We start from the raw sequence: 13933 nt of genomic DNA on the forward strand, positions 1-13933 counted from the left end.
CTAAAAAAAACTAAAAAAACAACAACAAAAGAAAAACACCCCAGACAAAGAAATATATATAAACATCCTTTAATCATGATTGCCAAACATATGAATTAAGGCATATACAGTATAAAAAAGCAACTGCAGATTTCATGTTTTTATTTCAGTGTGTTATTAAGTGGATACACCGGGTGGATGAACTGGACAAGCAGCCTTTATAAGACAACACTGTGTCTCCCAAAAGTTGACAGCATTTTGTAAACAGAGTTCATAGCACTATATTCAAGTAATAGAATGATCACTGATACTATGCAGGTAAGGTGTTGTTTAAGTCAAGCAGAGCTGCTGATAGACAAGCTCGAGCCATTGCAGTCTCATCGTCAGCCATGTTGGTGCCACGTTTCATCTATAAGGTCACTACTAACTGAAATTCATGTATTGTCAGGATAAATATACATAACGTCTAAGATACTGAATATACCGTTTTTCAACTTGTAACTTAGTGTAATAAATAAAGTCAATACTGCCTCAAAGCTTATGTCGTGTCATTTGTACTGGGCTAGTTAGCATGAGCTGTTTCAGTAGTAGCATTTCAGATGAACAGATGAATCTGACATAAAAATATTGTTAGACTTAAAAGGCAACTCCACCAACTTTCAACTTGCTTTCTATGGCTTTGATTTTAAGTGTAAATGTACAGTAATGCTTTTAAACTTTCCTCTGACATCCCTGTATTAAAATATTTCTCTGCTTCCAGCTGAACAGCTCCTCCAGATGACATCACTTGGAGGAGTTTTTCCTCATTAAGAGGTCAGATGATGACATGTGGAGGAGCGTTGGAAAAGCAGGATGATCATGATTATAAACTTAATAGTAAAAGCAAAGAGAGGACATATTCTGCACTGAAGGTTTCTCAAAGGAAAGTTCATCCGTTTTTCACCTAGAAGTAGAGAGATTTTTTTAAACTAGGGAAACCAGAGGGATGTTTTATGGCATTCAGTTACATGTACTACCTAAACTAGAACCAAAGCAAGTTCAAAATCAGTCACGGCATTCTTCAATAAAACCGCTGGTGGACATATTGAATGAGTTATGAATCAAATATCCCCTAACTAGTTAGCTAACCATGCTAGCTGATAACCGAGCAATCTATATAGTACTAGCTAACACAGGTTGGCGGAGCTAGTTTAAGCAGGCTAGATAAGTCTGCTAAGTACCTTGCTAATTAGTTAGCTAGCAGTTCTTACAAAAATACTGCAAACAGCTCTGTTGTTGTAGCGGGAATGTGTTATCTGCTGATCCGTAAGAATAGCAGCAAGCGAGTAACTGCAAGAAATTGCAAATGGAACAAGTAGCGTTTAGCAAAAACAACAATTTTACTTTCTCTGTTCCGTAGGTTGACAGCAGCTTAAAGTGATGATACAGATGGAACTTGTTTCATATTTACAACCGCTGTTTCAGACGGAAATACCATGATGGTGAAGATAACTAGTAGCACCGGATTTTGTCAATAAAAATGCTTTTTGTAGCACAGCGTGGCTAAATACCAATGTTGACGATGGCCAAGCGCAAATGCTGAGTTAGTATTGTTTACCTACAACAAAGGAAAAAGTGATTTAAAGCTGTGGCAATTCTGGGTTGTGGACATGGCAGCATCTCAGCAAATGTTTAAAATCTGAGCGTTCTGTCTATCAGAGGCCCTGCGATGAGCTAGTTTGCTTGTAGGGGGCACGGGAGCGCGGGCGGGGCAAAGGATTGTGGGACTGCAGACAGGGATGATTCCCCACTGGCATCACTGACAAAAGGACAATTCCAGTATAAGCAGTTTCTACTGAATTTCAGCATCACAATAAGGTTTCTATGGCAAACAATGTAGATAGGTGTCTGGCTTTCATTACATTTGTCAGATTCAAATTCATCTTGATAAATATAAAAGCGACACAGTCCTAACTTGATGTGATCCCTGTCAACAAGCATCAGTTTTGGTTTGCTACGCTTCACTCAAAACTAAACTGAATTTAGCATGTTCTCTAACTGCTTTTGAATGTGGCGCGGCAAACAAATGCACACCTGAATTAACCCCATCAATTAAACAAAATTCTATAGCTAGTGTAAAGGTTTTGGCAACGTTCACTGACAAACACTAAAGCATCTTTTTGGTTATAAAGTTCTTACTGTACCTGAGCAAACACACCAAATTCCATTTAGTTTTCAGTGTAATGCTGGCTGTGGAGGTAATAATGAATAAGTTTAGCTAACGAAAAAAACTTTACACTGGAATTGTCCTTTAGACGTGTTATGAATCAAAGTGTATCTGACACACGCTATTCTGTTTCATCTTTAAACAGAATAGCTGACTGTCATTCAATTGGTTTGCCCAAGTTGGATTTTATGTTTCAAAAATTATTTTTGACCTTTGAACCAGCAGTTGACAAAATCTAATGGGAACCTTCGATCGTATCACATGATATATTTGCAGTCTTATTTTGGATTTGGAGATATTCACCATGGCAGAAGCTCACCATATAGCAGAGTTGTGGTTTGTGTTGATTTTTTTGGGCCACTCCGCTATTTTTATTTTTTTAAGATTTTTAATGTAAAACTGAAAAGATTATACTTCTACTAGATAAAGAATAAATCACTCTTAAAGTGATTAGTAATCACCATCTGATGGCTTTGAATGCCAGTACCAAATTTTATCCAGAATTTCTCCAAATGTTTCAGTCTGAACTAAAGTGGTGGACTGAACAACAAAAAAGTTATGAAGTTATAAGGTCCCAAATATAAAAACACACCCCTATTACACCAAGGCAGCTCACGCCAATCTCAAACCAGAAGAGAACCGGCTCCCAGCCAAGAATACAGGTTCAAGAACAGAATTATAATTGCTGACAAAGGGGATGTATAGAGTGACATAATGATGTGGCTCTACAGAGGTTCTTGGTGTTGAACCAGCTCTGAAGCCACTCTAGCACCTACTCAGCACCTAGTTTTTGTTGGGTGAAAACCAGTCCAGAACTAGCATCTACTTCGCCTTGGTGGAAAAGGGATCAGTAATTACAAAACAGACTGGGGGTTTACATTTACTAAACGACTCACTGATCTGAAACTCCCACCAAATGAGATACACTATCAGCGTCAATGTCAATAACAAAAAAATCCAAACTCCTAAACGTAGCTAATAAAGATCTAATGGTTCTGTTTCTGCTGGTTCGGGTTTTCCCCGCTCCGCCCACTGCTCCCCTGCATGGCTGATGGAGATCAAAGTAGATTACCGTAAAGCATGTTAGTACTTTGCCATGAATCTGTACAGAATAATATACACCACTGGATTCCTACATGGCACTGGGCAGGTCGAAGTGAAGGTTTACTCTCACATAAAGACAATACAATCAACATGGTTACGCTCAAGTACAGGTTAGTAATACAAATGTAGAGTCAGCACTATGGAGGGAGGAGGACCACTTCAGTAATCATAATGAGAATAATAAGGATAATAATAGACTTTTAGCTTCCTAATGCTGTTCCCAATAGAAGTTTAAAAAAAATAAAAACCATCAACACTATTGGGATATTGTAAGCCATCATCAGTACATTCAGTCATATCGTCATCATAATACACTACGATAAATGTGCATTTTATAAAGTTGAGCACCGCAGCTGAGTGCACGGTGCCCTGGGATGTTTTATATGCGCCACCTGCTTCTGTCATAACTCTGCAAAACGGAAAGCTTCAAAAGTCTGGGATTCTGGATTTGTACAAATAGTTCCTCCTTTGAAAAGGTCCCTTTCCCGCTTTCTGTCCATGTCCTCCTGTCTGCTCCTCGGTGATGTGTTATAAAACAGGTGGTTGTCATTAGTAAGAAATGAAAGAGGTTTTTTTTTTTGTTTCGTTTTGTTTTTCTGTTCTCTGCCTCTCAGCGAGGCGAAGCTTATTCAACACCATGGAATTGATGTCTGATAAATCTGCCGTTCCTCATGTGAGACGTGGTCACATGGTCCTACTTCTTCCCTTCGCTATCTGTGGACAAAACAAGACACAACAGACTTTCAGACATGCACCGGCCATTTACCTTTAAGAGCCCAATCAGGACCGAAGCTTCAAATGTGAAGCAAATCCTACAGGTGGTTTGACTACATACGAAGTCAATCAAAAGACACAAGTGCTCAAGAGAAGAGTGAGACAGCCACTAATCGTAGCTCCTCCGGAATCAAATTGCTCCTTGTACCTTGCATGGTGATACCCTGCCATCAGTGTGTGTGTGAAGAACAAGAGGCAAATTGTAAAACGCTGTGGATAAAAGCACTACATAAATGCAGCCCGTCTCTAAAAGTTGCCAATCTACACTGGACTGATTGGAATGAATTTCAGATTCCCTTTGTTCCCGGGCTCAGAAACTCCTCTGAAAGATGTCAGTGAACTGTGAGTGAACACAGTGCGTCTCTGCATCCACAAATTTAAGTTGAAACTGTGACATGCAAAGAAACAACCATATATAAAACCAGATCCAAAAACGCTGCTGCCGTCTCTGAGCCTCAGAGAAAAGTTGTGGTTCATTTCTTTTACTTGTTAAGTGATTATATGATAACATTTACTATAACGTGATTAAAACATATCAAAAATGATCCATATCACAAGAAGTCATAGCCTGCCCTAAAATAGGGAAGACAGCATCATGAAGTCAAAGATAATAAATATCATGACCACTATTTGTTAGTTAAAGATATGACTCATTTAATTTTGTTACAGTTTGATACGTTTCAATAAGGAGATACATAATTAATAATCCGCAGATTGAAGGCCTAGAGTTTTCAGTCTCCAGCGGTTTGGCTTCCTTACAAAACTGCTCCTCATTTCTCTGCTGTCGTGTGCTTCCACTGTCAGCATCGCTCCTTTAATCGCCTCTATTTCACAGCAATTACCATTTATAGATAACTGCAGTCTTTGCTCCAGCAAGGTAATCATCACATTATGCTGTTTAACTGCCTGCTAGGTTCCCTCTGCATTATTTCACACATTCAACCAAAGGCATTGATATATGGCCTATGAAAATATATGGAAAACACTGCAGAGCGGCTAATGATCTGTTGGGTGATAATTTAAGCAACTGGGCACGAATGTCACCGAGCCAAATAAGCAGTGAGTTTTTATTCCCAGGAGAGAAGGTTTAGATATTAGATTTATTGACCCACCAGACAGCCCGAAAATGAGACAATTCTCATCCTCATTTTGCTCTCAGTTTGTGTTTTATACAATAACATTTTAGCCAATTCATTTCATAAACTGCTAAGCAAGTGGATAATGTTTGGGTTTGGGGTCAATGCGGAGTTCACACCGAGATATTTAACACAGAAACTGACAATGATCATAGAAGCTGAAAAAGATGCAACATTGAGGCGTAATTGGCCACTGTAGTTGTGTGTCTTAGTTTTAGCAGAAGAAAAACAGGCAAAATGGTTGCTTTTGAAAGATGAATTTTAAAAATGTCTTCACTTGCAAAGCACCCCTGCTAAACATCAGCACTGGCTATCACATAAAAAGTCTTTATCACATTAAATTAATAAGTTTTCAGCCTCTGCGAGTTGACGGAGAACAGCTTCAGCAACATGTACCTTGAATTTAACAAAATTTACAATTATACATGCAGGGGAATAATGATTTAATTAGGTTATGTCAACTGCTAAATTACATATTTTCTTTGCTGATGATGTAGTGCTGTTGGCCTCAATACATTGTGACCTCTGTTGTGTGAAGCAGCTTGGATGAGAGACAGCACCTTCAAGTCTAAAGCTATGGTTCTCCCATGAAAAACAGAGTGGCCAGTCTCCACCTTAGAGATAGAGTACAGATTTCAGACACCCAGAGAGACCCCGGAGTAGAAAAAGTAGACATCTAATCAGGATGTCTCTTGCCAGTTCGCATTCGAAGCTTTCTGGGCACAACCAGAAGGAAGAAGATCCCACGGCTGCCACTGCAACCTGACCCCACATTTGCATCAGATAGTAGATAGATGGATGGATGGATGGATAATAAGTATGTAGATAAGATGTGTTCGAGCCGTAACAGGGTTCTATATTGTTGCTGTAAATCCAGGGTTAGGTTCTCTAACCCTGAGCAGTAGGTTTTGAGGAAACTCAAGACCTACTGCTCTTCAAAATATTGGACGGGAAAAAGTAAAAATCTCCACCTTTGCTGTCCTTCCTATGAAACCACACGCTGGTAGGAACAGTACATAATTTTAAAAACCTACCAGTAGAGGAGTGTCCTGACACCTGTTGACTGGAGACCAGCGACCTGGAGCTCAAGCCTTCAACACAGGGAGTAGTAACGGTTAGACAATCTGACATGTCCTGCAATGCTCAAAAACATACAGAGAGAAAGTAAGCTTTTCCAACTTTAGAAAAAAATTTTTAAAAAACGGCTCTGTCCATATTCTAAGATCTCATTGCGGATGCTCCAAAACTTACTAACCACCTACTAACTCATAAACTTGAGTTGCTCTGACCCGTTTTGTTTTGAAGAATGAATTGATAAAATAAATAATAAAATTCTCCAGAGACACTTCATTTTTGTGTCTTGAGGAAGGAAGTCATGATAGAAACAACGCTAACCAAGTTAGTTCAGTTATTACTGAATTCAGTCCCCTTCTTTGTACAGCTACCAGTCTCTACGGTGGTATTTGACTTAACTCTGGAACGAAATTAAGGGTAAAGAAAAAAGTTAAATGAAATGTGAAATAAAAACATAAAAGAACATCATTTAAAACCTGTATTTAATTAATTGATTTTGCCTAAATCACCTGGTAAAACGTCTCACAGCTAATGATGGCGACATTTCAGTATCATGCCTGGGTATAAAAAGAGCATCTGGAAGAAGCTACGTCTTTAAGGAGTAAGGATGGGGCGAGATTCATCATGAACCCCATCTGTGAAACATATTTTCTAACATAAAACTGCAAAGAATTTAGGGATTTTGTCTTCTATGGTTCATAATAACACATTCAGATCTTCAGGCCCATTAAAACAGATATGAATCACTACAGGGAGAGAGCACAGTTTGTCGCTGTATCCACCAATGAATGTTTAAACACTGCCAGGCAATGAAATAACCAGATATAAACCCGATCCAGAAACAGCATAACTTCTTCTGAGCCTGATCAAATGGCAGATTATATACCCCATCGTCGTTTGGATTTTGTTATAATGACGATAAAAAGAGCAATGTTGAATTCATTTCAGCTTCAGTTTCTAACATGACGCAGCCCTTCACAGTTTAACACCTTAGTCTCAATGTAGGACCACTGTGTAGTTGTACCTGGGTAGATGTCGTACTGTCCTGACATCAGGTTGTAGCTCATACCCAGGTGTGTGTGATGGTGTGTGTGGAGGTGTCTGGCGAACGACATGTGGTTTCTCTCTCTCTCCGCCTCCCTCTCTCCCTCAGGGGAACCCTTCTCGCCAGGCTGTAGAAACACACACACACACACACACACATCTGGATTTACACAGTGACACCAAGTCACATCAGGAGCTTATTAAAGAAACCGTTAGGATTTTTTCCAAGCTGGTCTTAGCAGGAAAACGTTTATCAAGTAGGGGTCTCCAGATGAATAAATACATGTAACACTTAACTTTATATTAAGACCAGCTTAAAAAAATCCCTCAAACTAGAATTAATTCCTACAACTGTTACTTTAACACTGAGAGACACTAATGTAGCTGAAAATGACTTAAACTAGAGTTTCTCTCCCTCTAAACAAACACAACTGTATTGAATTTAACTGAGAAAACCCCAAGTTCTCTCTTCACAAATGCAAAGGCAAAGCTGTGGAGGTTGTTTTTTGATCCCCCTTATCATTTTTACCTTGTGCATCCTCATGTACAGAACTACAAACCCAATTCCAAAAAAGTTGGGACAATGTGTAAAACTAAATAAAAACAGAATGCAATGATTCACAAATCCCATTAACCCATATTTTATTCACAATAGAACGTAAACAACATATCAGATGTTGAAACCGAGAAATATTACAATTTCATAGAAAATATTATCTCCTTTTAAATTTGATGGCAGCAACAGATCTCAAAAAAGTTGGAACGGGATGATGTTTACTGCTGTGTAGCATCTTCTCTTCTTTTAACAACTGTCTCTGAACGTCTGGGATGTGAGACCAGTTGCTGGAATTTTAGGAGAGAAATGTTGTCCCATTCTTGTCTGATGCAGGATTCTAGCTGCTCAACAGTCCTGGGCCATTGTTGCAAGATTTCTTGTTTTATCATGTGCCAAATGTTTTCAATTGGTGAAAGTTCTGGACTGCAGACAGGCCAGTTCAGCACCCGGACTCTTCTCCTGTGGAGCCATCCTGTTGTGATGGATGCAGCTTGTGTTTTAGCATAGTCTTGGTGAAATATGCAAATCCTTCCCTGAAAGAGACGTCTGGATTATGTTGCTCTAAAACCTCTATGTACTTTTCAGCATTGATGGTGTCTTTCCAGATGTGTAGGCTGCCCACACCATAGGCACTAATGCACCCATATACCATCAGGCTTTTAAATGGTCTGCTGATAACCAGCTGGAAGGTCCCTCTCATCTTTAGTCCACAGGACACGACGGAATTTCTAATTTTGATTCATCAGACCAAAGAACAGTTTTCCATTTTGCCTCAGACCATTTTAAATGAGCTTTGGCCCAGAGAACACGGCAACATTTCTGGATCAAGATCAAATATGGCTTCTTCTTTGCATGATACAGTTTTAACTTACATTTGTGGATTGCACACCGAACTGCGTTCGCAGATTTCTGGAAGTGTTACTGAGCCCATGCAGTGATGTCCAGTAGAGAATCAGGCCACCTGAAGGCTTGAAGATCACACGCATCCAGTTTTGTCCTTCAAACTTGTCCTTTGTGGACAGAGATTCCTCCTGTTTCTCTGAATCTTTTAATGATATTATATACTGTAGATGGTGGGATCTTAAAAGTCTAAGAAACATTTTTTCTGAAATTGTTCCACTAAGTTTAGATACAGTTTGTCCCAGATTGGTGAACCTCTGCCCATCTTCCCATTCGAGAGGGTCTGCCTGTCTGAAATGCTCTTTTTATACCCAGTCATGTTACTGAGCTGTTGCCAATTAACCTATGCGTTGTTAAATGCTCCTCCATTTGTTTTTGATTTAATTACAATTTCCCATCTTCCCAGCTTATTTGGCATTGGGGTTGTAGTTAAAGGTTAGAGACAGAGAGATTCCCAGTGACAAGAGCAAATTCATCTTTTGCTTCAGTCTCTGTGTGAGAACGATGAAAATACAATTAATTTTAAAAAAAATGACCAAAGTTATCCTTAAAGGGCTTTGAGGCCTGTTACTTTGAAAAGGAGGATTTTCTTATTTTTTTTTCCCTGTGAAGCCAAAAACTGGATTTTAAGAGACCAGATCTTTCAATTCTAAGTGATTGTATGGGCCAGTCGGACAGAGGCACACAGGGTGTGTTGTGTGTGTTTCAGAGGAAGAAAAGAGTGTGCTCACACACGTAGTAGGGATTGTTTTTTTAACTATTGTCAACTGTGCACTGTATGTAACCACCTAGGGCAATAACTGGTCCCCCATAAATAAGCTTAATAACAATAAACATGAAAGATCGTAAAAGTGCCTTTTAGCTTTTAGGCCCAGGTTTTCCTTTTCACTAGACTATGAAAATAAAACACTTGTCACATACTTAAAAACATGTGAAAACACAATAAAAAAGCAGATAGTGATGGATCGTTTATCTCAAGTATGCAAGTTGAATTTCCTTGACAGTCACTGTTTGTTTTCTTGTTGCTCTTTTCTTTTCTCTCTCCACTTTCCACTTACCCCACCGGTCAAGGTGGATGGCCGCCTGAGCCTGGTTCTGCTGGAGGTTTCTTCCATTAAAGGGAGTTTTTCCTCTCCACTGTTGGCCTAGGGCTTGTTCAAGGGGGAATTGTTGGGTTCTCTCTACACATCTTTATAGTCTTGACTTTATTATGTAAAGTGACTTGAGATGACAAAGTAAATAAAGTTGAATTGAATTGAACTGTCAAGGAAATGGAAAAGCAAGAGCTGCTTGCAGAGCACAAAATATCTAAAATGTAATATGTCTTGTAAAATAGTCGTCACAGTTAAGTATGTTGGGCCATTGTGGTCAATGTTTTTGAAATAATTTCACAGTTCTGAAAAAAATTAAATCATACAGCCTCTCTATTACTGTTCTTTCTTTTAATGTTGTCTGTTCACATCTGTCTGGGAGGTTTTAAGTTCTCTAACTATTTGTTGTTATTATAACAGGAATAGGGATGATCATCATGAGGTTATGTGATGTGTGGATTTCACTCCTGAAGACTTAATAAAGTTAAATAATGATAATAATAAATATAAAAGTATCTGACCAGAATGACTGAATTAAGAGGAACTGCAGCACTTGTGTCAACTTCTACAAGCAGAGACTTTAACTTTTAATCCCCGATGTGTTTGTTATTCTAATCTTCTCCTGCAGTGCTTTACTGTCTGTGTTCATCAGAGAACATCAGATCTGTGTCGCGCAAAGGAAACAAACATCAGAGCTGTGATGCCGTGAGCCGCAGTGTGGATGTGGATGTGACAGTGAAGTGAGCGGTGCTCACAGCAGGTGATTTTCCGTGGTACTGATGGCTCTGCTGCTGCAGCAGCTCCATGGCGGAAGACGAGGACGAGTCGCCGCTGGGCTTGCTGCTCACAGCTCCTCCTCTGCTGGGGGGAGTCACCTCAGACTCCTCCCTGCCGGCTGTCTTACCGTATAGAGGGTAGTGGAAACCTGAAGGATACACAAACAGATACAAGAACATACACACACACACGCGCACGCATGCACAATGACTTAAAATAAAAGAGACACAAAAGTTAAAGATATAGTAAATCTGTCATATAGAATTGCTTATTGCTTCCTAAGGGTACAGTTTATATCGCACCTTCACTGAAAACATATTTTTTGCTTCAGGCACACGAATGCAGACTAACACGTTAATGTATTTACATTCATGACCTGTATCGTTCCTTGTCTTCTGCGGTTTAAAGCGTTTCTGTAATACAGAGGATGCTCCAAGCTTCCACTTTAAGTTACATCTTAAAAAAAAAAAGACCTTACCTTTTCATTATAGGTAGCTTACATAATTAATAATCTTGTTAAGATTTATCGCACATTTCAGGGGGGCTCCACGTTTCATATTAAGGTGCATATCTTAGGCGGTTAAAAAAAGTCAATACATCAGCATTTTCCCGGTACTTTAAAAACGAAACAAGTTTTTTAAGGTAAAGCTTAAAAGCGATTGCTTTGGTTTGGCAATTTATTCCTACGACAGCAAAACAACCTGCCATTACCAGGCAGAAATCCTACTAGAATTAGCTCGGGATAATAGAAATAATTACCCCTTTACTGGGAAAATAACACGAGATCTTTGTGGCCACAGACTACAAAGCACAAACCTCTGAAACTCTTAACTTCCAAGCCTCCCATCGAATACTTCATGCAATTTTACTTACGCCTTCCTCCTTACAGAATGGTTTCACCTAAATGCTGATATTACGCTAACAAATCCTACCAAAAAACACCAGGAAACAACCAGCATATCATATATCATATACTGTGTGTCATGAACCTCCATTTAAAAAAACTCAACAACCACAGCGTCAGTTCAGTTATTAGAGACATAGAGCATCAACCCGTTTGTCTTTGCTTTAGAATGCTGAATATTAACTTGTGCAACCACCGACGTCTTCCTAAACTAGCTGTGTTCCACTGAGACCATAAGTGCAGTTTCATTATAAAGCAACACACACCGACAAATACTGTAGCACTTCCCTCTGTGCACTCACTGTATAAACAGCACAGCATGATCCCAAAGTGACAGATCCTGTCAGAAAAATCTAACACTCTCATGTCTGTACAATAAATGAAGACGCTGAAGTCAGTAGTTGGTCAGGCTGGCTTAGCACAAAAACGGACTTCTCAGTTTTTACGCCTGCCGGACGCAACCCTCCCTAGTTTCTAACGGGCTTTGGACCAGCAGTGCGCAGCTGGGGATGGACTGTTATGGTCAGGCCACTCTACCAACTGAGCCACTGCTGCCCCAGCACAAAAACGAATTACAAACAGAAAGATTCACCTCCCTGAAGTACACTACCACGTCCTTTTACCAAACCTATCCTTTATAAATGCAGCTCTTTTTTTACTTCACCCTAAAAGGAAACAAAGGTCACACCACTGTTCAGTTCTCTGTGTTGGCTTCCAGTGGCCGACCAGCATCAGGTTCAAAGCCCTGGCTCTCAACTGCTGAGCTGTCACCTCAACTTCACCTTCCTACCTGCACCCCCTAGCCTAAGTCTGAAATCCTTCTCAGCTACTGTGCCCTTCAGCAAACAGCGTCCGACGATCCCTGCAACACATTGCAAAAGATCCTGAGCAAAACTCTTCAGAGCAGTGGTCCCACAGTGGTGGAACGAGCTGCAGAACTCTGCTCGCTCAGCAGCCTCCTTTTCAACATTCAAAACACCATTGAAGACAGTGTAATTGTCACAACGTCCTATGTACTTTGGAACAGAGCGTCTGCCAAATGACAATAGGTAAAAACAACAGCCGCTGTTTTTGTTCAACAGAAAGTCTCTATAGTAACACAGAGCTTTGTCTTTTTTTTTTTTTATTACAAAAAATTTCTCTTTACCCGGTTTTCTTTACGGTCTACTTTTGCACTTTCATTAAATACTGAAGGATGGATTTTGTGTTGCAACTCCAGTGAAGAAGTCGAAGTGATACTACCACTACTAGACGAGTACTTTTAAGACACTAGTATTTGGTTTGTGTACCTCCATTGGCTCTGCAGACATAACAGTGGTATTGATGCTGACAAAATTGTCTCTTACCTGGGTAATTGTGGACCAGGGTTGGGGACATTCCTCTGTAGGAGCCCCCGACGCTCTCACACATTGCCAGGTAGGGTGGGTAGGAGGAGTGCTGGTACTGGATGTAGGGCTGCTGGGGGGTCATGGGAGGCGACACCGCTGCCCGGGCACTCTGGGACTCCTCAGACAACCCTCCCATTGGCTCCTGTCCTTGGTCGTCCAGCCCTTCCAGCCTTTCTGAATCCTCCATGTCGATGGTGGGCGGGAGATCATGGGACCCGTGGACCCTGGCTTTTTTAGCCTCTCCACTCACGCCACCTCCTCCTCTCTCTCCTCCACCTCCTCCTGCTCCTGAGGTCATCTTGGCCCCGGCAGGCAGCTCCACAGTAGCTCCCCATTCTTTCCCACTGTCTGCTTCACCCTCCTCTGCCTCCTCTCCATGTTGACTCTGTAGCTCTGAGTATTTGCTGTGGGCGAGGCGGAGAGCCCAGGCCGGGCCGTCTGAGGGCTAGATCGATGGGGACAAGTGTTGGTGCTAGTTGCAGTGTTTCCCCTATAATTCTTAGTTAACAGTGGTGGGTAGGAGTCATTTTGGGCTCAGGTCAACTTCAGTCCATGTCTCTCGCCCAGTTTTTGTTTAAACAGCCAGTTGCAGGGCTAAAACTACCATTTTGTATTATAAGTCTAAAGCATTTTGTCTCTTTTTCTGCTTTTTGGAAGAAAGGCTAATTTATGACTTTTACTTTGCATTTCTTTTTGGCAGGGGTGGAGAATTTCTTGCTGCAGTGGCCCACCGCTGCTGAATGACTATAGAGGAAACACTGAGTGAACAGAGCCATAGACAGACCATCTATCGCTGGCTCTGGGTGTGATGTTGATGAAGGATGACGACGTTTCAACAGCAGGCGGCCATTCAGAGGTGGCATGTGAGGAGTGTGGCATCCCTCGAAATGGCACCAATCAAGACATGTCTCACACGTGATCAACTGCAGAATTTAGGCCAAACTGAAGGAAAAAAAATAACCTCACCCTCCTCCACACAGCTTTCATTCAATTCATACAA

At 40.6% G+C, this 13933-nt stretch overlaps 1 protein-coding gene across 9 annotated transcripts in view; it reads right to left on the reverse strand.

Annotated features, from left to right (window-relative positions):
* Positions 1-53: 53 nt before the first annotated feature.
* znf608 (zinc finger protein 608) overlaps positions 54-13933 on the reverse strand; it is a 59211-nt gene continuing 45331 nt past the window's right edge. For 3 of the 9 annotated variants that reach the window (XM_067520701.1, XM_067520695.1, XM_067520696.1), the window contains 5 exons: positions 12892-13378; positions 10620-10789; positions 7298-7445; positions 6234-6290; positions 54-4003 (listed from right to left, as the gene is read on the reverse strand). In XM_067520701.1, coding sequence (XP_067376802.1) covers positions 3984-4003; positions 6234-6290; positions 7298-7445; positions 10620-10789; positions 12892-13378 — 882 coding nt within the window. In that variant the 3' untranslated portion in view covers positions 54-3983. Of the gene's footprint in view, positions 4004-6233; positions 6334-6594; positions 6674-7297; positions 7446-10619; positions 10790-12891; positions 13876-13933 lie in introns of those variants that run through there. The other 6 variants (XR_010915520.1, XR_010915519.1, XM_067520697.1 and 3 more) reach the window with 6 other exon arrangements.

This window comes from Channa argus, chromosome 11, assembly GCF_033026475.1.
Source record: "Channa argus isolate prfri chromosome 11, Channa argus male v1.0, whole genome shotgun sequence".
NCBI lineage: Eukaryota > Metazoa > Chordata > Actinopteri > Anabantiformes > Channidae > Channa > Channa argus.